Source organism: Myiozetetes cayanensis, unplaced genomic scaffold, assembly GCF_022539395.1.
Source record: "Myiozetetes cayanensis isolate MyiCay16 unplaced genomic scaffold, myiCay2020 scf3, whole genome shotgun sequence".
NCBI lineage: Eukaryota > Metazoa > Chordata > Aves > Passeriformes > Tyrannidae > Myiozetetes > Myiozetetes cayanensis.
In genome coordinates this window covers 27,405,468-27,431,206 of record NW_026087521.1, presented here as the reverse complement: position 1 = coordinate 27,431,206, position 25,739 = coordinate 27,405,468, and the positions used below count along the sequence as shown (strand labels likewise).

General features: G+C 35.6%; 1 protein-coding gene across 3 annotated transcripts in view; it reads right to left on the bottom strand.

The window, feature by feature from the left end:
* Nucleotides 1-1,935: 1,935 nt before the first annotated feature.
* The window catches only part of IMMP2L (inner mitochondrial membrane peptidase subunit 2), a 410,416-nt gene continuing 386,612 nt past the window's right edge, over nt 1,936-25,739 (bottom strand). For 2 of the 3 annotated variants that reach the window (XM_050323972.1, XM_050323973.1), the window contains one exon: nt 1,936-2,436. In XM_050323972.1, coding sequence (XP_050179929.1) covers nt 2,317-2,436 — 120 coding nt within the window. In that variant the 3' untranslated portion in view covers nt 1,936-2,316. Of the gene's footprint in view, nt 2,437-13,927; nt 14,182-25,739 lie in introns of those variants that run through there. The other variant, XR_007629942.1, reaches the window with a different exon arrangement.

Sequence of the window (25,739 nt, the reverse complement as noted above, 5' to 3'; positions counted from 1 at the left end):
CTGGGATAAGAGGCTGATCCCCACCTTCCTACAGTCTACTTTCAAAGTAGTTGTAGACAGTAATAAGGTCCCCACTCAGCCTCTTTTTCTCCAGGCTAAACAACCCCAGCTCCCTCAGCTGCTCCTCCTATGACTCAATCTCTAGACCCTTCCCCAGCTTTGTGCCTTTCTCTGGACATGCTCCAGCACCTCAATGTCTTTCCTGCAGTGAGGGGCCCTGAACTGGACCCAGTACTCAAGGTGCAGACTCACCAGTTCTGAGCACTGGTGGTCAAGCACTTCCCTAGTCCTGCTGGCCACACTATTTCTGATACAAGTCGGGATGCCATTGGACTTCTTGGCCACCTGGGCATGCTGCTGGCTCACGTTCAGCCATCTGTCAACCATCATCCTCAGGTTCTTTTCTGCTGGGCAGCTTTCCAGCCACTCTTCCCCAAGCCTGTAGTGTTGCATGGGGTTGTTGTGACCCAAGGGCAAGACCCAGCACTTCTTTTTGTTCAACTTCATACTGTAGGCCTCAGCCCATTGATCCCGCCTGTCCAGATCCCTCTGCAGAGCCTTCCTGCCCTCCAGCAGATCAACGACCTGCCCAGCTTGGTGTTATCTGCAAACTTACCAAGGGTAACACTTGATCCCCTCATCCAGATTATGGAGAAAGATAGTAAACAGGGCTGAACCCCATACTGAGCCTTGGGGAACACCACTAGTTATTGGATGTAGCACCATTCATCACGGAATATTCAGCCAGTTTTTAACCCAGTGAAGAGTGAATCTGTCCAAGCCATGGGCTGACAGCTTTTCCATATGAATGCTCTGGGAGACAGGAACAAATGTTTTTCTGAAGTCCAGGTGAACATCCCCAGCCTTTTCTTCACCTCCTAGGAGGGCGACCCAGTCATAAAAGGAGATTGGGTGGGTCAAGTAGGACCTGCCTTTGCTAAATCGATGCTGGCTGGGCCTGATCCTCTGATTGTCCAGTACATGCTGTGTAATTGCCCTCAGGATAATCTGTTCCATAACCTTCCCCAGCATGAAGGTCAGTCTGACAGGCCTGTAGTTTCCCAGATTCTCCTTCCAACCCTGGATAATTCTGAATTTACTGCAATTGACACCCCAACAAGCTGCATTAGTTTTAGCTGAGTTCAGAGACCTATAGAACACCTTTTTGAAACACAGGAAGATCTTGGCACACATAGACAGTAAAGCATTCAGAGAGTCTACAGAGTTGGAGCATTTAAGGAGGTTAGACAGTAACAGAGAGTTTTCATAGTGATTGAAGCTATCATCTAACTGATAAGGCAGATATGTGCCTTCAAAGAGCTGTAGACTTATTTTAATTGTGCCTGAAGTTCTGATAATTGCATGTTTCTAGCTGAAAATATTTAAAGATCTTTTGCATAATTTGTTAAATTTTTAAAGTACTAGCCTATCTGAAGTAAAATTCAATAATTATGAAAATAAGCTGGTTTATATTGATCTGCAGGTAAAATGTGTCATTTTTCAAGTTCTTTTCACTTATAATGTGTGCAGAAGCTTTACTGCATATTCACAGAGTATATTTATATTAACCATATATTATAGTATTAATTGCATAGTATCTCATCTAATTCCATAGTTTCAAAGAAATGTGGCAATCAGTACTAACAAAGATTTACTCTACTTGAGAAACAAATAAACATTGCCTGCATTTGACTGAATATTATTTCAGCAAAATATACAAGGAATATTTATATGAAACACTCCCAAAAATGAAATTAGAAATAAGCAATACGTATTCAGTTTAATAATGAACGTAAAATGCATTGAAAAACTTTTCAGCTACAGAAATTATAGGACAAAGTATATTATGTTTTGAGTGGTTTGTTGGTTTTTTTCATATACAATCAATTATATTAATAAAGGTTCTATTCAGTTACAAAAGAAACAAGATGAATGTAAAAGATAAAAATATTTTACTGAAGGTTTTAATAGTTTCTTATCCAGTGAAGCACAGGCACAGACATAAATCAAGCATTTTACTGCTCCCAGAAAAAAAAAAAAGAAAGAACATTCAATCCTTCTACAACCAGCTATTTCAAACCAAATTAACATATAATTTTTGAGATTTTAAAAATACACCAAACAACAGAACAAACAAACAAAAACCCCCTGAAGAACTTTACACTTAAGCTGGAATTGTAATATGTTGCACGTATTTGATGATATGATACCCGATATCAGAGCACACTTGGCAAAGCTCTTACAGGTGGTGGTATAACCATTGCAACTCTTGCTGGTTAAACTTCATGTCAATGTTGTCCTGTCTGAACACTGAGCTCACTCCTGCTCTCTGTGCAGCGGTTTGCGCTCTGGAGGTAGCACTGGCTGTAACTTCTGCCAGCGTTGTGGAGGCCAGAGAATATGAGTAGCTCGAGCATGCACAAGTCCAAGAGAAACCTGCAACCAAAATTTAAACCAAAGAGATTATTACATAATGGAAATAAATTAAAATGTGAAAAATACAAAGCATGTGATGATTTGTTAGAGCAATGGGAAAATACAAAGCAGAGAACTGAGTCCTCTCTCATGCATGTAATGAGGGGAAAATTCTTCATATACTTCTTCAGTGATAATTTGTTTTTCTTTTTTTTTGATAAAACATTTTGTGGAATTCAAAACAGCTTGCTGAAATGCACTGTCTTTAACAAAGAAGAAATAGGAATGTTTTTTCATTTTCATGAAAAACAGCTGCTCAAAACAGGTGAGGCATTCTATAATCCATAAAGCTTTTGGGTATTAGTTATTCTGGATCCAGAGAACAAAGTAACAGTATAGTCTCTATACTCCATATTAGGAACCACAGAGGGAAAAAAAATATTACTTATTTTATTCTTATGCTTTAATCATCTGGTATTGTCTCTTGTCAGAGCCAGGAGTTAAATGGACTTCTGGTTTGAACTTGTATATTGTTGCTTAAATTTTTATGTAAACTCAGTTCTTCTGTTACATTCCATTTCTCATTAAAAAAAAAAAAAAAAAAAAAAAAAGTGATTTTAGTAAGCAGATAACAGCATTTTATGCAAATGGACATCAAATAGTCCCCTAGGAATATCTTCAGCTAATTTTCTTGATTTAATTTCATAGGATTAATGTATATTCACCAGTATCTCTCTACTACATAATCAAATCAGTGAAGCTGAAGTAGTATATAGCTAATTCCATATTCTGTAGCTTGATGAAGCAGGTGCTGAATTACTTGAATATAATTTAGTTGCTTAATAACCCATGATATCTAAAAGAATCTGAAGTAGATCACCAAAATTGCAGTATTTCTCTTGTTTGATCCCTTGCAGGGACCACTTGTTTCCCAGATCCATTGCAGCTTTTTTCCTACATTTAAGCAAAGGACAGGCTGCTAAGTGACAATGCTTTTTCAGTAGGATTGAGCAATATTTTTTGTGTCCTGACATACTTCTGTGTAGTTTGGTTAATATTTATGAAATTCACAACAACTTTTATCTTAATTAGCCCAAAAAGTAGGCTGAAAAAATAATATTGCCAGTTTTTTCCTTGAATATACAGCATGATAGCACAAACATTACAGGCTGGTGCCAAAATATAAAACCACAGCAAATCCCACTGCTGCATGTAAAATTTGACAGCATTAGTACAGAGAAAAATGTTAAAATACTCTTTTCAAACACAAATAACATCTCATTTTCAAAGCTCTGTGTTTTTCTCAGTACATTGCTTATTACTGATGTCAGCAGGAGGTCTGCAAGCAGACTGAGAATATAATAAATGAATCAAAACTTGTTTTAAGCTCAGGCTGGGAATAATTTTGCCCAGAGGATTACTGCTATTGACCATCATCTACCCTGCAACTAATAAAGAAATCTCCTCCCTATAAACCTGATTTACAGGACAACATGTCTAGAGTTAAAAAGGAAAACCAGATATTTTTGGGTGATGGAAAGGCTTTACTAAATAACAAATTACACTGTTGCTATAGGACTTTTTTTACAATAACTTACAGGTTCCCTTTAAAAGCACCTTTATGTTTGAATTCTGCAAACAACCTTAATAACTTTATTCTATCTCCTATTATTATTCTTTACTTACCACACCAGCCATGAATTTCACTGAGGAAGAACAGAATTGTTTGCAGAGAATAACGTGCCCTTGTTTACAAGTTCACCCTAATCAAGGTTAGATATGGACAAAGCATGAACTGCTAGGCTACACTTTCTGTTGTAACAGTGAAGTACTGAAATAATCTATTAATTAATCACTTCCCTTAAAAACATTATTTTCTTCCTTTAAGTAAAAAAATAAGTTTACTCCCTTGAAACACTGTCATAACTATAAGAAAAATCAGTACTTTACAGGTACCAATTCTTTGAGGAACATATTTATAGACATGAGTAGGAGATACCAGCAATCTAAATAGTTAGGGTTTATTTCTACATTATGATCAATTTGTTATTCTTGCTCTGGAAACAAGCCAGTATATTGAATTTAATCTATATTATTGTCCATAAACTGTTAAGGTTTGTGTTTGAGTTTCTTTAATTAACCTTTAAATATTAATTTGAATAACTGAGAAGTCATTATGTTAACACAGCAATTTTATCTGCAAAATCAGTTTTGAATAATAATACAGTTTTAAACTGTTACTGTTATAAAAGCATATTTCCTCAGAGTCTGCTTGTTCTTAGTATGTTAGTTCTATGGAGACTTATTAGTTCTGGCACTGCATAAGGAAAAGATAAGTCTAAGATTGATAGTGCTATCTGCAGTGGTATTTACAACAATCTTGCTCATTCTGTCCTAACAGATTGGGATAAATGCAGCTTTATTAGAGACAATGCTTTTCACTTCCCCTGGTACCAAAATACATCACCACAATGCGAAAAGCAGTATTCAGACTGGATAAGAATCCTGTATATATGTAGCATGCAGTGGAGCACATCAAAATTTCTGTGGAAATACAGGTGTTCAGTTTGGATCTGAAGAAAAGGAAAAGTCTAGATATGTTACCCTAACAAGGGTATTCAGCTTTTCCTGAGCATATAAAGTTTAGCCAAAGTGCGAAATTCAAGTACTGCAGCTCCTAGTTGTGAGTTCACAGAATTCCACACAGACTTCTCCTTGCTTCTTTTTTCCCTAAACCTTCTTAATTTTCCTCTAGTTCAAACAGCCAAGATTTCAAATTCTGCAACAACATGGCAACAAGGAAGAACAGCACCACTTAATATAACTGGAGAAGCAGCAATATAGAACCAAAAAACCCAAGCCTTTAAAACTTCTTCTAAAGTTAGACTTCCTAAATGGCCATTTTGCTAATTGGAAGTAATAACTATAGAATCATAGAATCAAAGACTACTTAGATTGGTAAAGACCTCTATTTGGTCTTTGGATCAACATGAAAATCCTCTCTGAAGCTGTACTAGAATAAGTACTTGAATATGAATATACTTCTGAAGAAGAAGAAATACGAAAAAATACTATCTGAAAAATCATCTTGTTTTATCATACTTAAACCTAGAAAAATATCAATATTCCTTTCAATACTCCTGTCTTCTGGTCTCATTAATAAATATTTAAATTGCACAAATCCCCTAAAGTACCACTGAAAGAGAACAAATAACAGCTACCAAACTGAACTAAAATGGAACTAAACTACAAGTGTTACAGTAATAGTAGTACTTGCGTACTTAAGAAATTTCATCAACAGGCAGAAAATCATAGTTTAATAGGCATATATCAGCCCCTGGTTTTATAGAGGAACTTTTGCTTTAGCCTCCTAAGATGAGTTATATTCTAGCAACATTGCACAGGCCAAATGCTGTGTCCAATGATGAATATGGAAACACAAAAAATTAAATTTTTCTCAAACCGAAAAGAGATAATACAAAAAAATACAATGTTTAAAAATATACTTGCTATTCTCTGAAAGAATTTATTCTCATTACATGTACTGAGGTCAGTAAAGAAACTTATATATAGCCTTTTACATGGTAAGCACTATGGAACATCAGCTGTATTCAAAATTTTCTTCTCAAATTTTCTGTTTTATAACACAAAGTCACTGGGGATGGGGGGGGAGTAATTCTGTAGCAGTAGAGGTCTATTCAAACCACATTGTGCTGGCTGGAGAGTTGTTACTCCCCACAGAAGTTCTGAAAGGTGCCAATGCACACTAGGTGAAAAATCCTCTAATATGGAAAAATCCCAGGAAATTTAGAGATGGTACCATTTTAGAAAGCATAGAGCTTCACTGTATTTTTCCAGATCTAGTAGATCATAGCCCTGCTACCTATATCCCATCTGTCAGTCAGCTGCAGTTGGACTATACTGATATCGTGAAAGACTTGGAATAACAAATTTGCATGGATGTTGAAACTGTGTAAAGGCACCAGGGTAATGAGAAAGGTGAGAAACAGTTCTAGAATATTTCAGCCCCCAAAACCTCAAAGAAATCCTCAAGATAGAAACACTTAGGCAACTGTGCAGTGTTTCAGCTATGACCCTAACAAAAACATATAGCATGGGATAGCTATCTGTGTCAAATTAGATTGCTTGTCTTTAAGAAAGGTTGTGGCACTGGGTTTTGATATTAGATTGTAGCTGTAAAACAGTCTCACAGAGAATTGTCCCAGTAAATTAGTCTCTTCAAAAAATCCATACTTTAATAGAAAGTAAACACAATTGCTATTACATTTCATTTTTTGTACATGGTTGAATTTTGAAACAAGTACAATCAAGTGCAGTAGCAGGAAAAGGGCTCAATAAAAATAAAATCCTGTGGATTACAATAAAATCCCAGAGAAACCAATTCCTCTGGTAGAAGTATCTGGCATAATGAACAATGGCAGAAGAAACATATATCCTCCACCTCCCTCTTTTATCAATCTAAGAATAACACAAATATGAGAATCAATAGATTCTTTTGTAAATAAACCCATATCATAACACGTGCAACATATCATCTCACTGCAGGTTAACATAACGAGATGCCAACTAGCTCATGAATACAAGAAGAGTGATAATACATAGTGAAATGCTGGTATATTCATTGTTCTTTCTGCTTCTAACTGAACAAATCAGACCTAATGGAGCCATACAGGTCTAGTGACAAAGGAAAGAATGCAGCCCATTAATTTTCTTACTAAGTGTTCTATTATAGTTCCATTAGTTTGATAGCTGAAGCAGCAGTTCCAGCTCCAGCTAAAACATCCCATATGTGCTTTCTTTCACAGTGCTAGTGTATAATCAATAAAGGTCCTTATTAGTTATCAAATTTAGAAGAGCTCATTTAGATAAAAAATATATTTTAAAAATCTGAACACACGTAAATGCCAATTAGTTTATCTTTAAGAAAGTTTTAAACTGTGAAAATAGGCACTCATATATGATGCAAATTTCACATATATGTGCAATCACAAAATAACATGTAAAAGAAAGAAATATATTTCAAATTCAATGCTTGATTCCCAGAATGAATAAAATTTCCATGTTAGCACAGAGTAGATGTCTGAAATTAGTATAACAAATGTGACTGCTCCAATCCAATATGGTTTTGCAATTTAAACTATTCATATGAGAAGAGGTGAGCAGTCACTGAATTGTAATAAAAACTTAGGTTATTGATTGAACTGAAAGAAAATAATATCAAAATAATTGGGTTGCATTTCCATTGCTGTATCATGTCTACAGGCTTAAAGGTGCAAAAGAGGAAAAGGTAGGAAAAAGGCACTGAAAATATGTTCTATTTCACATATGAGATTTTTCTACAGTTAGATGTGCAAAGACTAGTTAACGTTGAATCATAATTTAAATTCATAGGAGTAGTGCAGATTTAAATGAATTCAGTATAAAATAGTTTATCTTTTATTCAACTCGAAGAAGTCAGCTGTCAATGCCATTGATTAAATTAAACAGTAACAGGCTTGGTACAAGAATTCCATGAGCTGACTTCTATCTCAGTGTATTTTCCTGTAATTGTCATGGATATATTATTGAAAAGGACACCATAGCTAATTAACTTCTTCACTCCTTCACAGGTTTTTTCTGTTTTTTCCAAAGACACTTTTTAAAAATAGAGGTTAGCATATTACATTGTACTACTATTCTTTTTTCTTCAGTACGTATAGCAATCAATAAATATTCTTTCTTGCTTATGATTAAAAGAACTATTACACTAAATAGGTCTTCCAAAGGATTTACAAACCAATCTCTTATTTATTTTAGATTTCTAGTAATAAAAATGGTGAAAGCATTTGGTTAGCACACAGTATGATGTACTTTGCATGCTGCATATACATAAATATCATTTAAAACTTAAAAGCTTTTTAATATTTCACAGGATGATGCACAAAGTTCCCAGACTAAATAGGATTGTCACTAAGTCACATAACTCAACAGAAAAACAAAATCTACTAACAGTTCTCATGAAAGAGCCCCATCTAAAAAGCCATAATATATTTGCAATTCAATATTTTAAGAATTGATAAATCAAGTGGCAGGAAACAATTATTAAAACACATTTATTATCTTCACCGAGAAAGTATTACCTAATTCCAAAATCTATGCATATTAATTATTCAGGACTACCTAAAAGCCTTCAATGTGAATTCCTGTTCAGCAACATATTGTGTCAGTGACAACAGTCAGAAGAATGTAAGACTTAGTGACATTTTTCAGCTTACTGCAGTGATATTGATTACGTGTATTGTCTTTCTTGACTAAACAATTAGGGTACTACACAGAACTACTATACATTACAAATTAAGTTGATTTCAGTTTGGTACTGTTGTACATTATTCACTTAGTTTCAGTTTAAAGCTTTGGCAAACACAGTGGTACACTGTGAAGGGGAAGGAGTAAACAAGTGTCTCCAAGACCTCACAAACTAGGAGGAGTCTGAACTCCTCCTCCCACTACATTGCTCCTCCACAGACCCAACTCATCCCCACAGGTTAGTGCTCAAGTAGAGACAACCATGCCTGCTGCCCTGTTGTCCCTTCTCTGCAGTTCTCTGGGCTTCCAGGAGAGCCAGACTTCTAAATCCCAGCAGTGCCCTGGCCATGGAGATTCACTGGGTCACTCTGTGCAATATAGGGGAAAGCCCTGATGTGTTCCTGCTCTGCTTCCACCACAATCTCACAGATAAAGCAATTCCTAACAATGAGTGGTTAGTATTGCAAAGCTGAGCAAACAAGCTGACAGGTGAAATTACACCAAATTTCTGTGGAATTCCACAACTGTTCCAGGGATCATGTGCATGCACGCTGGGAGAAATGACATTTCAGACTCATTCAGGAAAACTAAGGAAAGAAAGGAGTCCTAGTGTAGAAGAAAACAATAGTCTTCAATTTCTACATACACTCAAATTCTTCTTCAAGATAAGTGATGTGAAAAAAAAATAATTATCTCTTGCATCTACTTTATAGTCTTCATACACTTTCTAAAAGCTCAGAAAAGTACCTGATCTCATGGGTCAAAAATCAGGTCTATTTATGAACTTAGAGAAGCACCAACACCACAAGATATCATGGAGAACACCTCATCTCATGGGTGCCTTGTCTGCCTATTAGGAGCAGCTCCAGCCTCGGACGCTCCATCTGTGAGAACTGTGATGGGACAGCACTGGGAGCAACAAATCCCAGGCATATGGGAAAGTCCATTATCTTAAATTTTCCTTGTCAGATACCTGGTAGTCAGTCAAGGGCATGTTACAGTAATTATCAAATGCTGAGGGAAGAAAGAAAAAAAAAAAGACAAAGAATGCCAGCAGTAGAAAGAAAAGTTAATTCAAGGGAATAGGTGAGAAATTACCTCTTAATTAAAACAAAATGGTACAAGAGCTTATAATAGTACAACTGTTACTGGGCAAAGCAAGCCTTTTCTAAAGCTAAGAGAACTGTTCAGAGATTGTCAGTGACAGGAGCTTGCATGTTAAGCAAACAGATCCGTCAGCCTGCTCACTGCTTCTACACGTTTTATCACATCTTTCAGTTTTAGTTTTATTCTGATACAAATGAAGTTGTTGCAACATTCTTAATAAAGTAATTTTGATTTCCTCTTACCTTAAAAGGATGAATGTTCAATAGAGTATTCCATTTAACTAAATATTTTTTAAAAATCCTACTGTGAGGCTTGCCTATATTTTCTTCTAAAATGGCGTACAGAAACAGTTTGACTTACAGAAAACATGCTGTTGGCAATATAAGCTGTGAAAAGCAATGGGGAGTAAATATTCATGAGCAGTTGGGATATCAAAATGTCATTAAATAGCTGCATGATATGTTATTAAAATTATAAAAGATTTTTTAATAGAGTTCTTTGTGTGAGAATGGCTAGAGCTCATCTAAAATGGTAAATTTCATCAAGATAATTCTGTATATGTAATCTCTCTAAGTTGATTTACTGGAAAAAAATTACATAAACACTTCTAATATATACAAATATTTTTCCCCCATATAGCTGTAATAATAGTTATGAATTTAGGAATATTAAATACTTACTTTCTTGGTTTTGTCTGATTTATTCTGTATTTTTGTTAAAATTATGTAGAAGCAGATTAAATGTATTAAACTCCAGCCTTTACTTGGAAAAAAACTCTCGAAACCATTAATATTTTCCTTAGTGAATCTTACAATTATTTAGCATTTTTATACAATACTGTGACATTTGTCAAAATACAAGGCTTCCTGGTATAATTAAAATCATATAGCTATCCATTCACTTCATAACAGAAATTATGATTAAATAATTGACACTACATACTTCTGAATATAATTTCCACATCCTACATAACTAATCCTCCAATTCACATTCACTTTTTTCTTCTTTAGTTCACTCTTGATTAGTTAAGATAATGGTATAACAGGTTTTGCAGAGAAAAACAAGTTTCACCAAAAAAAAAAAAAATCAGAAGTCTAACAAGATATATATTCTTATCAAGATATATCCTTAAGCAAATCCTCTTGCAATTCTTTCATGGAATTCTGAGTCTACAAGGATTGCACATATCACATGTGAAATTACTTTTTCCACAGAAAACTCCCTCAGTGAGGGAACAATCATGGTTATGGAGAAGAGAGTTTTATAGAGCAGTAAAATGACAGATCAAGTCCCCAGGCCTGTCCTGCGCAACAGCAGCCCCAGCAGACTGATGGAGAGGAGGGGCAGGGGAGCACCAGTCAGCTCCCTTTAGTTATGGGGACATCCCAAAAACAAGGAAGAATGGGAGGAGACTATATATGAGATCCCTGATTCTTGTATTAGAAGTCCAGTTAATTGGCTTAAAGAGAGGTACTACCTTCTGTCATTTGAGATATTCCAGGAAACCTCTCCAGGCCACTGTGTCTTCTCATTCAGAAAAGCACAGGCTTCTTCAAAGTCTTGTGCTATACCTTCCAAAGGAACATAAAATTTGTCTAAAACTCACTAGGACATAGGAAAAAAAGTTTTGTAGACAACTAGAGTTCTCCCATTCCTCTCTTTGGGATGTTGGTATTCTTCTTGGCACACACTCAACAAATTATTTTTTCCTGTTTTTCCCTTGCTCTCTAGCCTTCTTTGATACATCTTTACAGAGCAACATAGAATACTATAAACCAAATAACTGAGTCACGGGCTGCACCCTTTCAAATAAAAAAAGTTACCTTCATTTTTAGCCAAACACAGTAACCAGCTGTGGCTGGAGGCCACCTGCCTTCCAAAGCCTATAACTCCACTCCTTAGCTGGACAGGGGAGAGTAAATGTAATGAGAGGCTTATGGGTCAGGACAATGACAGGCAGAAATTGCTCACCAGTTACCATCACAGGCAAAACAGTCTCAGCTTGGGAAAACTGATTTATTTCCAATCAAATCAGGAAAGGGTATTGAGAAATAAAACCAAATCTTAAAAGCACCTTTCCCCCACCCATCCCTTCTTCCTGGGCTCAACTTCACTCACAAATTCTCTCCCTCCTCCCCCCACAGCAGTGCAGGGGAACCAGAAATGTGGGCTCTGGTCAGTTCATCACACATTGTCTCTGCTGCTCCTTCCTCCCCAGGAGAAGAATTTTTCCCCAGCTCCAGCGTGAGGTTCTTCCCATGGGAGACAATCCTCCACAGACTTATCCGATGTGAGACAAGTCCATCTTGGAGCTGACTGGCATTGGCTCTGCTGGACATAGGGGATGGATATCTTGACAAAATTTACCATTTTAGATGAGCTCTAGCCATCCTCACACAGCTTCTCACAGAAAAAAACCCTGTACGGTCCCACCCTCCCCCCAGCAGAACCTGGCCACACAAACCCAATAGACACAATTTAATCCACTACTTTAACGTTAAGATCTACATTTATCTCAAGGAAAAATAAACACTTGCTCCAAAGCTATACACAGTAAGCAAGAAAGTAGTGAAGACTAATGAATTCAGTTGCCTGCATATTTAGTAACATGTTCTCTCATAGTCATAATCAAGCCATAGTTCAGCAAAGCATGTACTGAACTTTAAATATTCAAGTAATACACTTCAGCGCATTATTAAAATTGAGTAAAATAAAATAATTTCCAGTGAGCTGATGATCTAGATTTATTAACTCTTGAAATTACTCAATCTTTCAGATTATATGTAGCTATTAAGCTATTTTAGCAAGATATAACCACACAGGACTGCCAGGTCATCAGTACAGGAAAAGAATTAGCACATTTAGGATCTGAAATTTATAAATGTTAAAACTTAACACCTCTAACACTAATTCATTACATGGAGCTCTTTTACTTCCAGTAAGAAAATCAATGTGATTAAAATTCCTTTTAAGTGCTCACTTTTATAACACACTTGCATTCAAAATATGCTGCAAATCCAGTCCTTATTTTGTACCTCAGTGTTTTGGGGGACAAAAATCACATTTTTGTCAGCAGCAGACTGTGTATCCATCACCATTGCTACAATGCCTGAAGATCCAAGTACTGTCTCTGCAATTAGCTGAGGAGACAGCAGTAGTGAAATGTGCAGAAAGCAAAGTCTGATACATTTTCATCAGTCTATTCTGGAGAAAATATATTTCTGTACGTTTACTGAGCTGTTTTTTCTTCATCAGGATCTTAGCACTCAAAGCAGACAAAAAAAGTGCTCTATATTTTAATGAGATCATTATTAATAGTTCATCTTCTAGCTTGGTGGAGTACTAAATTTCCATTAGCTATAGGTAAAGGCAATGGAAAGATGCAATTGTTTTGCAACAGATGTTTCGCAGTTTCCCTGTAGTATCTTTGCTCTCCCCATGACTGCACAGCTTAAGCAACCCAGTCTGAGCTTGATAAGAACTCTCCATTCTTGATTCCAGAATATTTTCTGTATTTTCTTGTTCAATTAATCTAATGCACATTACTCTTGAACAGGCAAACCCCCAAACCTACAAGGAAAGGCTCCCATGCTTTATTCCAAATTTCTCACAGTAACTCAAGTTTTCATGCTGTCTGGAGCCACACACAGGGGTGAATATGAAGCTGCCTTGGCCTCAGAAGTGGTAGCACTATTAGACCATTTGAAGAGCTAATCAGTCTTAAACTGGAGGCTGCCACACTGTGTGTTTGTAGACTTGAGGTTGTGATTTTAAGCATGAGTGAAATATATATCATTGGGCAAAATCATGATTCTCTAAACTCAGCAAGTAAGAAGATGGAGGTTAGTAGCTAATGATAAAGTGTGGTTCTTATGAAATGTGAAGAAATGCAGAGCCAGATTCTCAAGAGAATTGAAGTAAGCAAGAGTTTAGAGTTACTTGAACAACCATCATCCAGAAATTAGAAGACTTCCTCCCCAGATATCAGTAATGATACAAATTCAGTGAGCATTAGCTGCAACTAGAAAACATTCCCAGTTAGTACTAACACATTAAATAGAAGGGCAAGAGCTTCAAATTTATACTGAGCAAGACTAACCTTGAGCATCCATGGCAACAGCAGAGTCCAATGCAGCACCTACTATGTTCTGCAGCAAGGCAGCTCTCTCTTCAATCTCAGAATACTACTTTACATCATCTTTCTTTATACTGTCTGCAAGATCTCAGCTGAAAATAATTCAAAGCTATTCTAAAGCCCTTTAGTACACATTTGCGTAAGGTACTTTTTATGTACAGATTGTACTTGGATAGAATCCTGATACTTTCCTCCCTCTTAAGTCTGGCTACAGCTCCTGAGTGACCTCTCCTGTGGTGACATTCTGGCAGGTTTGTTAGCCTTCCCACCTGTGTGCCAGCTGGCCTCAATTATTCATCTGCAAGACATCCTAGTTGCTGCCTTGTAGCATTCCCCAGGCATAAGAAATAACTAACCTTCCTCCATTGCTGGGCTAGTAGGACCCAGCTCCAGTTTCCAGACTCTCTGCTGCCTAACTCCATTACGCAATGGGAAGGGAATCCACTGTAAATCACCAAAGGGTTTGTTATGAGGGAGGCTCGAGAGCAAAGCATAATCACAAGCAGAATGTGGACAACAAGGAACACAGAAATAATTTCAAAGTTCAGCCAAAAGGTGAATTCTCCAACAAAAATCTAAATCCTGTGGCATCTGAACAAATATTTAATTCTCTGGCCACAGAACACCACCCTAGATTAGACTTTAATTGAGATTAATGGGGCATGCCTTATCTCCCTTGTTACTTTTTCAAATCTCATTTAGATTCAGGAAAGCCATGTCACCTGTCTGATTGCAAAAAAAAAGCAAATTGTTATAGTCAGCTTTTAAATCATAAAGAGTAAGGCATTTTAAAGAGAACTTGAGATTCTCCTCAAAATAGAAGTAAAATGTACATGAAATTTGTAGAATATGTATTTTATATACTATAACTGTTCAGAAAACATAGCAGAAAGAGGAAAATAATAAAAGAGGTTTATTCTCAGAAATATTTCAGTGGGCCTCAGTTATTAGCTTTAGTGATTAAAAGAAAGTTCAATGTTTTTCGATTTTCAAATGTCGAGGTTATAATACATTCCAGTTCTGTTAAGTAAAACCTACCCATGCCCAGCCCCTATGACTCTATGTTTATTTAAAGTTCTTACTATCCTGTACAATGCCATTACTATTAGCACTCCTTAATCACTTATATTCATTTCTGAAAATGCTAAACCAAGAGTGTACTTCAAAATATACATACAGAGAAATTGAGACATTCTTTTTAAAGTCATCTTTCTCAAAGCTATGATGATCAAAAAAAGTTCAGTATCTACTTACTATTCTTTAGTACTTTATCCATATTCATTTACATAAAGACAAAACACATGTAAAATGTTCCTTTTGTTGAGCATTACAGACATGAAGCAACTAATAAAGATATCAGAATCTCTATTAGTCAAATTGCATCTTACTTGAACCAATTTTATTGCTGCTACACAAACAAGGTTGAGCCTATTTGATGATTATCGTTTGAGATTTCTTACTTAGAATCATGTCAAAATTAATTCTTATTTAATGAGGCTTTTGAGAAGAGTTTAAAATATCAAAATTCTGAACCATGTTCATCAGAACTATTTGCAAGTAATTAAAAATGATAGTTTATAAATAACTTGTGATTGGATCCTAAAGTCATGTTAGAAACAATGTTTAGATGACAGCTTGTCACATAAATTTATGCTTGATACATAGGCCCTGTTGAGTACTAAATAGTGACATTTTTATTATTCTCTTGAAAAAAATACACTTAAAATTTCTGTTACCACAAGTACTTTTTCCTTCCTTTTCCTCCTAGTTCCTGTCATGTTGACATTATCTCAACACTAGAAAATCATTAATTACTTACTCTGTGTCCTCCAACTTCTCCATTATCGAATACCACTGTTACAATGTAAGAGAGCCATAAATTGGACAGAAAAGGTAACCAACTGCTCATGAAGCTTTAATTTTCCTCTGTTTGACAGAGACACTAACATGATGAGCTATGACATTTTTGTGTAAAATTCTTTTTGGATTTGGAGTGTGTCACATTCTATCACTCAGGAATCAACATGTTTCTCATGACATCTCACCCATAGGGAAAGCTTGGGTGTGAGTTTTTATTTTGTTTTGCTATTTTAAGAGTATGGCAAGGATTAAAAGAAAGGTTCTTAAAACTTCTCAGCCTTCAAAGTGTAGTATAAAAACTGTCTTTAAAAAGATATTCATAAATATGAAGTGCATACTTCATTTTTCATAAATAGGACAAGTGAAGAGTGTTTGAAAACATGTTTGCTAACAAAACCATCAAAATTATTTTTGCTAACAATATTTATTTGCTATTCTACGGAAATTCAGTTAGATGACAATAAATCAAATTATTATTAAATCTCAAAATAAAAAAAAAGATTGTCTTTGTTAAACAAACTAGGGTCAGTGATGAAAGTTAAACCTGGAAATTTTTTTGTAATTTTTTTATTGTGATAATAGTGTTTAAGTCATTTTTAAGTGACTAGTTCTTGCCATTGGGTTTTACTAGAGAAAGTAAAGCTACATAGCTACCCAGAGTCAATTTTACATATATAAATATATATATATATGATTTTTTTAAAGTAATGATACATGTTTATATAAAAAGCCACAATGAGCTGTGAATTTCTTAATGTTTTATTTTCAGGTGTAATTTAAACATTGACTGGAGTCTGGAACCTTTCCTCAAACTGATTAGTAACTTGAAAGCTAGTTGCCATAAATTTGAAAGGACTATTCCTGTAAACCAGTGCTATTCTTCATTTACCAGGACATCTGATTTATTCAATTTCCTCTGTAAAATGAGAGATTAAAATAAAAAAAGAAAAAAACAACAGATTTATGGAAGATTGTAAAATATGGGTATGTCAAACTTCAATTCCTGAATCTTGCAGGTTTCAAATATTAATTTATAGAACAGTGTGAGCAACAAGTCTTAACAGTATTATTACTGTGATATAAGTAAATGACAGTCTAGTATTGTACTACATTTTGCTTTTGATGAGGACTATTACTTCCAAAAGGTATAACATGTAACAATCCCATAGCTTGTCATGACTTATCTGAAAAACATGAGATCTTGCAGCAAATAGATTTATGCACATCACTATTATACAAGTACTGTTTTTCATGGTACTTACTGAATTGCTATGTAAGCATACTCCTACTCATAGGGTAAAAAAGAAGGAAAAAATTAAGAGGAATTCTAAGTTTTCCAAGAGTCAAAAACCCCCAAAACTCAAATATTTAGATTTCTGTTACAGAAATGGGAATGCTTCTAAAAAAATTCTTTTCAGCATTAAAAAGTGTAACTGGCCTGAGGGACTTGTTTAGAGAACTAACTTGTTTATCAAAAAGAACAAAGCCTTATGCAAACAAGGAGGAACACTTGTGTTTTCTGAAATTTCTGAATCTCCTGTTCATTTATGTAAGACATGAGTAGTGTGCAGCCAATTGCCTCACAGGCATTACACTCAGACAGCTATTAGAATATAGTGCAGACTACTGTAAAATTTACAAGCCTAAAGCAGAGCTTATTAGATTTAAGGGATATAATTGCATTTGTTTCAATGGACACTGGATTTAACCTCATTGGTATGATTCATTGTCTACTGAAGCATATGAACAAATATCTACAAAAGGAATCATACGCAGGCCCTTATTCAGAGCTCTTTGGGTGGGTGAAGTAGGACATTCAAAGATTTTTAATACTATCGTCCTTGGCTTATAGTATGGCATTTTTTCCTCATTCAAGGATACTTGTCTTTACGTGGGAAAAGTTCCATGGCCATCATCAGAGAACAACTTCAAGTAATTTCTCTGTATTTGGAAGACATGCTACAAGCTTGTGTTTTTTAGAGAAACTACCTACATGAACATATCTCTGGCCCAAAAGGAGGCACTTGCATGTGTGGGATAATAAATCCATTACCTTAGACCTTTTAATAGCCACAAATTAACATAATACAAGTCCTGGAGTGACATATCACAAAAAAAGATTGATTTAACCTCGCAATTAATACTTTGTGCTGAAGTGCTTTTCTGTCCAAAATATAAATGTGAGAGAGCAGTGATTACTGTTAAGGTAATAAGTTTATTTGGAGAAATTTAAAATACATACTAAATTTAGTAAATTAAAATGATAAAACTGAGTTTGAGAAAATATTTATGTATAAGACTTGAGATTAAATGAAGACTGATTGAATTTTTTGTTTATTAGACCCTCTCTCCGCATACTCTTGAAATCCCATGAGAAATTCATCAAGCTTGGATTCTCCTACCTAACTCAATAGCCTAAACTGAAAATCATGCTAAGCTCTGTAGATGACCAGTGGGAAGACAGGAACTTGACATAGTGAAGTAGACCAGAGGTAAGCTGTATCAGTTCCCTCCACTGCTCTCTCTTGACTATAGAGGGAGTCTAGGCAACTGTGCTATTAATTTGTGTGTCTCTGTTCAAGGCTTGCAATTAGATTAAAAACATCTGGGCTTTTATATTGACTTCAAAATCATGTAATGTTCTCCAGTAAAATCCATCTGTTCAAAAGATATGCTGGAAATAAATGCAAGGCATCGTCTGACATTACATTAGCTTCCTAAATTACTTGGTACTATATTTAGAGAAGACAACAGCAAAGCTCCCTTCACCAGACCAGGACCAGAATACAGTAACTGATATTGCATTTCCCAGTTTAATGAATAATATGTGAGGGTTTTTTTCCTCAGAAAATTCTCGGAAGTCCTTCTTTTCATACAATACTAAAGGAGAGCAGTAATAACTGCAGGTAGATTACAGAGCATAGGTTTCAGGGTTTGTAATCTTTGTGACCTTGAGTGGAATCAGGTTCCAAATGCAATTTGTTAAATACCATTATATTACATGACAGCTCTGGAAGTGAGGGAATATAAGAATAGTAAAGCCAAAGTCCCCTGGGGTAGTCTGATAAAATGTAGCAAAACCTGTCTAAATAACACATTTGTTATATCTAGTTTTGCTGCTTTAAAATGGTTTGCTCAGGAAGCTGCAAAGCTCAGAGGAAGAAATCACCTCATCTCAGCCATCACAAAGGCATTGTTGTATACTGCCTCTGTTCTAACCATGGCAACATACTGCCACCAAAAAATAAAATATTAAAAAAAAAATCAGTGATGAAAAGGTAGATTTAAAATATTTATTTCAGAATTCAAGCATAACACATTAAATCCAAAGATTTCTTGGCTAGCATTTAATCACATCATTTTCTCTTTCTGAAAAAACTCTCAATTTGACCTCAATTCCCAGGTTTTCTTTTTTAGATTCCACTTCCCATACAGTAGATATGCCATGTTTTCTCTGTGGGACCACATCTGAAATGAGTCAGTCACTCTATACTACTCACAGTCAAAAGAACTTCATCTGAAAGTACTTTAAGATTGGATCTTTTGTGTGAAGCCTGAGCAATCTGCTGCCAGTGAAGAATAAATATATATTGAGGATTCACTGGCACAGATGCAATCGTGAGATGCAGAAATAATTGCTGGAAAATATCAGAAACTGGTGTGCTACAGAAAGTTTGAGTTTTGTCTGCTTTTAGAGGATTCTGTGTATCCAGCCTACATACTGATTTTACTGTCCAGAATGTATGGATATTAAAACAAGTATCATATGCAAAATTTATCAAGAGCTTTTCCAAAATAAGAAATAGCTGAGGAAAAGAAAAAAAAAAGACAGGGATAATAATGGTGTATTTTTATTTTATTTCTAGATACAGGATAAAGTCAGTGTCAGGTTCCTAGTTGACAATGGAGCCTATTTTTACTCCAGGTTAATTAACATGTAATGTTAATTAAGTAGCATGTAATGTTAATTAAGTCATTTACGGTTAAAAATTTAATATACTCTTCTATTAAAATAATAGAGATTACAAGTTTTATTTTTCACAGTATTTCTTAGGTTTAAATAAACTAGAGCTTTATATTTTCAATTTGAAATAGAAAAAAACCCAAACAAAATAAACAAGAAAAGTGGAGGAAAAAAAAAAGTAGTTATACTGAAAGATTTATGCTCAATCTCTGTTTCTTCAAGAAGTTAATGAATATTTTCTCTGAAAAGAATTGTATTTAATATAATTTCCTTGCACTTTATACTGTTCTATGAATTATAGAAGAATCTGTACTGGCTGTGTATGTTATTTTGGAAGAGTCACTACTCTCCTCAGAAGCAGACTGAGGCAAGGAAAACTGAATCATCTGATCAGCAGTCACTTGGTACCGTCACAGACTTGCCCAAGGGAAAAATGAAAGTCAACTTGAACATTATCTTGAGAAATAAGGCTTCAGAGGGAGATCTTAAGGCAGGTTAAAAGGAATCAGGGCACTATTTCTGTGAAAACAACAACAATGATCAAGCAGATCAACAACTGACACTTTTACAGCTAATTGGAACAAGTGATGAAGGTACAGTTCCTAGAATATTGTAGCCTTTCCAACTGAAAATCAAAGAATGGCATGTACTAAAAGTAACCTCAGATTTTCAAGTATTTATACTATGTTTGTATGAAGTCATTAACTTACCCTAAAATTCACCCCCCTCCCCACAAAGAATTTTTTAAAATAAGTGACCATTCTTGATATCTACAGAATTTGTAAGATTTTTTTAAAGAGTAATGGGGACCTAAGGCATTAAAGACTGTAGAAAGGCTGGCACTGTTGGCACTGTTCAGAGGATTCAGTGAAGGTCCTCAGAGTTCCTCAGCTGGGGAAGCTTCAACTTTCTGCAAAGATTAGAGTGCACAGCAAGGCAGCTATCACTGTTTATGCATCAGGAGCTCTCTGTTTAACAGTGATATTCATCTCTTCAAGGAGATACTAATTTTAGGATAATTTAGAAATGCTGTTCCATCTGTGAATTAAAATGCACTTCATCTTTCACAAAAACCAAGAACTAAGTAGAAGTCACCTTCACTTTTTCTCTTTTTATTTAACATTATTTTTGCTGGAAGAGGTACATAATCCACAGCCTTCTTGTTGTGCCTGACCATTTTAATTTTTGATCCTTTTTAATACACTGTAATAATCAGTCTAAAAAGTGCAATTACTTAGAGTAAAAATGACTGGCATCTCTAGACTCAACAAATCCCAGCCTAACAAATTGTACAACTGCAAAATCTATAATTTCCTATATAAATCCATACCACCCATTTTCATTTGTACAAATCCAAACTTGTATCTTCATTGGGAAACCAGCTTTGCTCTTATAGGGAGGAAAATTTAACAATAAATTTGGGAGCGCATAAGTGCATGAGTCATTGCATGCATGTTAAAATAAAAGTGGAAGTAATCTACTGTCCAGGTAAAAATGTGGTTAAATGCCTTATAGGTAAAATTTCTCCAAGAATAATCCTGGAAAATTGCTGTGACCCCGCATTAAAAAAACTATCAGTTTCACGGAAAATCTGAATGTCCCAGAGACCCTGATAAAATCATCATTTCTAGTAAGATACTCCATTTATCTAATATTTTGCTTTTATCTGATTCATTGTACTATGCACCCTTACAAAATTTATAAATAAGATTTATAAATAAGACACTGTTACAGTAGATTTGCAAGATTCAAATTCAACACTTTTATGGTAAGATGATGAAGAAAGTCTTTGTGTAAAAAGAGTTTCCATTAGAAACATCTTCTTAGAAATACACAGAATATTACATCTCCCATGGTTATACCTAGAGGCAGGAAAAAGTAGCCTTTACAGTGGGTAAGCCATAAAGTATTATGAAATGCACTATATTAAGAACTATAGCAAAAATTATTCTTCTTTTTATTTTAAACTATTATGTAAATTTAAAAGTGCTTTTTTTCCCTAAACTGTAAGAGAGAATCCTTTCCCTTCTCAAAGCAAACCTCCTTTAAATAGTCAGGTAATATTTAAATCCTAATGCTGGTGTTGTTACTTTATACACAACTGGTGACCATCTGTCTGCTGATATGAAGCCAGTTGCAATTTACCTAATTGCCTAGAATTGATCAAAACTTCCTACAGTTTCCTGTAATTTTATAGAAACCTCAGGGGGAAAAAAGGATTAAAGGTAAATTTCCAGAATATCTGCAAACACCAATAATGGGTTTAAAAAAAATCCCAAAAAGCCATGCAGTAGACCCCCAACATAAGTATATGGACCTGCTAAAGCAAGTTCAAGGAGAACCACTAAGTTGATCAGAGGGCTGGAGCACCTCTCCTATGAAAGAGAGGCTGAGAGAGTTGGGATTGTTCAGCCTGGAAAGAGAAGGCTCTGGGAAGACCTGAAAGCAGCCTTCCAGTACCTAAAGAGGTCTAGAAGAAAGCTGGTGAGAGACTGTTTACAAGGAAACTAAAGTTGGAAATAAATGATCTTTAAGAACCCTTCCAACCCAGGCCATTCTACAGTTCTATGATTCTATGATAAATCAATAATAGATAATAAAAGAAAGCAAGACAGTTAGGAACTTATATTTTCCCTATTTAATGACCTCTAATATGTGTCTTGAAGTATTTGTTCTCTAATAGAATAAAAAGAATATCTTTTTCTTTGCCTGAAACACTGAAAAAGAAAAACTAGATCAAGCAAAAATAACCATGAAATAAGGAGAATACAGTAACACATGAAAGAAGGTAATTTCTTAAATAACAGTATGCAGTCTTGTACCTTTGACAACTGAAATTGTTTTGAACAATGAGTCATTTATGGGGCTGTGAAAGGCCAACCACTTTCCTTCCTTCATTTATTTGTTTTATTCCCCTAGGATACAGCAAATAAATAACATTACTTCTAAAGAGCCATTTTCTGCTGTTATAATTTGTACCTTGAGGAAAAAGATCTTAAAATCCTTGAGCTTATGAGCAAACTGACTTGCAGAATCACAGAATATGCTGAGTTGGAAGGGACCAAAAGGGATCATCGAGTCCAACTCCTAGCCCTGCACAGGACCATTCCCAAGAGTCACACCATATGTCTGAGAGTATCATCCAGATGCTTCTGGAACTCTGTCAGGCTTGGTGCTGTGACAGCTTCCCTGGGAAGCCTTTTCCAGCCCACAACCATGCTCTGGGTGAAGAACATTTTTCTGCTATCCAATCTAAACCTGCCCTGACACAAATTCAGACTATTCCCTTGGGTTCTGTCACTGGTCACCACAGAGAGGAGATCAATGCCTGCCCCTCCTCTTCCTCTCATGAGGAAGTTGTAGATTATGATGAGGTCTCCCCTCAATCTCCTTTTCACCAGCTGAACAGACCAACTACCCTCAGCTGCTCCTCATACAGCTTCCCTTCAAGGTCCTTCATCATCTTCACTGACCTCCTTTGGACAGTCTCTAATGGCTTAATATCTTTCTTATATTGCAGTGCCCAAAACTGCACACAATATTCAAGGTGAGGCTGCCCCAGTTCAGAGCAGAGCAGGACAATCCCCTCCCTTGACCAGCTGGTGATGCTTTGCTGTCATACAGTCCTTCTTTTTCTCATTATTCACAATAAATTCAACAATTTTTTGTGATGTCACAGGTGTCCTAAAGAAAAGTAGTATTAACAGGCTTATTGTGACACAGATTTAGGTTTTTAAGATTCTTTAAAGATTCATTAATTTATTAGATTCATCAGAGCTGGGTCATTTGTACAGAAATGCAATATTTATTTCTCCCAGTTGTGGAGATACATTCTTGTCTTGTTCAATTTGGAAATAAGTCCTGTATATTCTGGAAAGCAAAATCAATTCAAAACATTAAAAAAATCTTGAAAATTAAAAATGTAAATAATTGGTAACTTGTATATAATTAAAATTATACAAGGTTAATAATCAGAATCCAAATTAGAGCCACTTCCACAATGACTCACTGCATATTAATTTACAAGGTTGAATACTTGGTATTTTATTTTAGCAGCACCACAACAAAGCATAAGCTGTGCAACCTGGAACAGCATTCTAAATCCAATTAAAGCATTCAGGAATACAGTTTCATAATTTGACAAAATTAAATACAAGAAATAATATGTGTGCTGTAGCTAAGTCTAGGCACTAACTACTTAGTCTTGACTCTACTCTCAGTGGTGGCAAGGAATAGGACTCTACTGAACCCCTGTCTAGAGAATTCCTTCATCTTTCTCTTTTCGCATTGAGCACAGATGCACCCTAAAGAGATTATCCTAAAGTTTGCCTTTGGGAGTATTCACTGGTGTCTTTTTTAGGCAATTTCCCAAGCAGGTGATTACAGGCAGAGGCTCAGGTTTTCCTGTGGAAAATGTGGAAAAGATAAAAATATATATTTTTGAAAAAAAAATCAAAAATTGCCTAAAAATACAGTCTTTCTAAAAACTGGCTGTGGTCACAAGGAACTAGATAACCAGTAGTAAGTAAATCAGACATGCTGGTTTTAGAACATATTACATTACTGCTTTTGGAGCCCCTGGTGGTCTAGTGGTAAAGGCGCTGCGCTATCACCGCGGAGACCCGGGTTCGATTCCCGGTCAGGGCCACTCCCGGGCAGGTGGGGCTCGTTAGCCCTTAAAGGCAACCCACCTATGTCCTAAGGACCTCGCTGCCACCGTCCAAGCTCGCTTGGCCCCGGCAGATGAACCTCAGGATTAAAGGGTGGGCTCAGTTCCGCGCACACTGTGTCTCACCTAAAAAATCCAATGCGCAGGCTGGAAGGTGTAAAGACCTTCCCCGGATCTTCGCTCGTGAAGACTGGCCATTATTATTATTACATTACTGCTTTATGAATGCAGCTATTCAGGAGTGAAATTGTTGATCTTCATCTACTTATGGTTAGTACACATTCCCACCTCTGTGCAGGTTCTGTCATTCAGAAATTCTTCTGTGTCAGTCTTCCCTAAAGCTTCCCAAGTATTTTTCACCTATACTTCTATATCAGGCTATGATAATTTACCATGTGTAGCCCAGTTCTTGAAGATCTTCAGAAGATAAAATGCGCAGAAACCATACAGGATCCTTACCCACAGCAGTAGATTAATCTGAACTAAGTGTATGCTAATTTTATTCTCCATTATCCTTGGAATCCTACTTATCTACCAATGCAGTTAAATATGTGGGTTAGAATTCATCAACCTAGGAACAATCTTGGGATGCAGCAATTTTAGCTGCCACCTCTTCCTACACTTCTTAAAACTGTTGCAATTCATTGATGATTTTACCATCTGTCTCAAAAGCTAAAATACTCAGTTTAAATATATAAAAGCCAGACAGGCAACTCCTTTATTATATGCAAAGGCATCTCTAGCTCTGTAAACACAAGCTTAAACGTTTCCACCACTTTTGCAGTTCTACATGTATTAACAATTGTAAGATTAGAATGGGCTTGTCACCAGAATGGCCTTATCTGGGCTTTGGGGTGCAAATTAAAATACAAAATATCTCCTGGGTTATTTTAAGGTTCTGTCCAAATGAAATGCCTTGCTGCTTGGTACATGTCATTGAGACATTTGAAAGAGAAGTTGGGAAGGTCTGTTAAAGTAAATGAAACCTTGTTATTATATTCTTATTCCTGTATGTTGTAAAAAAGACTTGGACAGTTCAAATTTTTATCATCTAAAACATTATAGTCGTGCTTTAATTAGGTAAGTATAATCAGAAAAGAAATCACAGGAATATGCTAAGCTGCAAGACCCCTGAAGTGTCATTTCTCTTAAAAACTCTTTTTTTTGGTACAAATTTTCAGTATAACACTGGGCATTAGAGCATACATAACTGATATATTGTAGATGGGTAGTAGAGGTATAGTGTGACCAAAAAAAAAGAGGAATAACACTGTGTGGAAAAT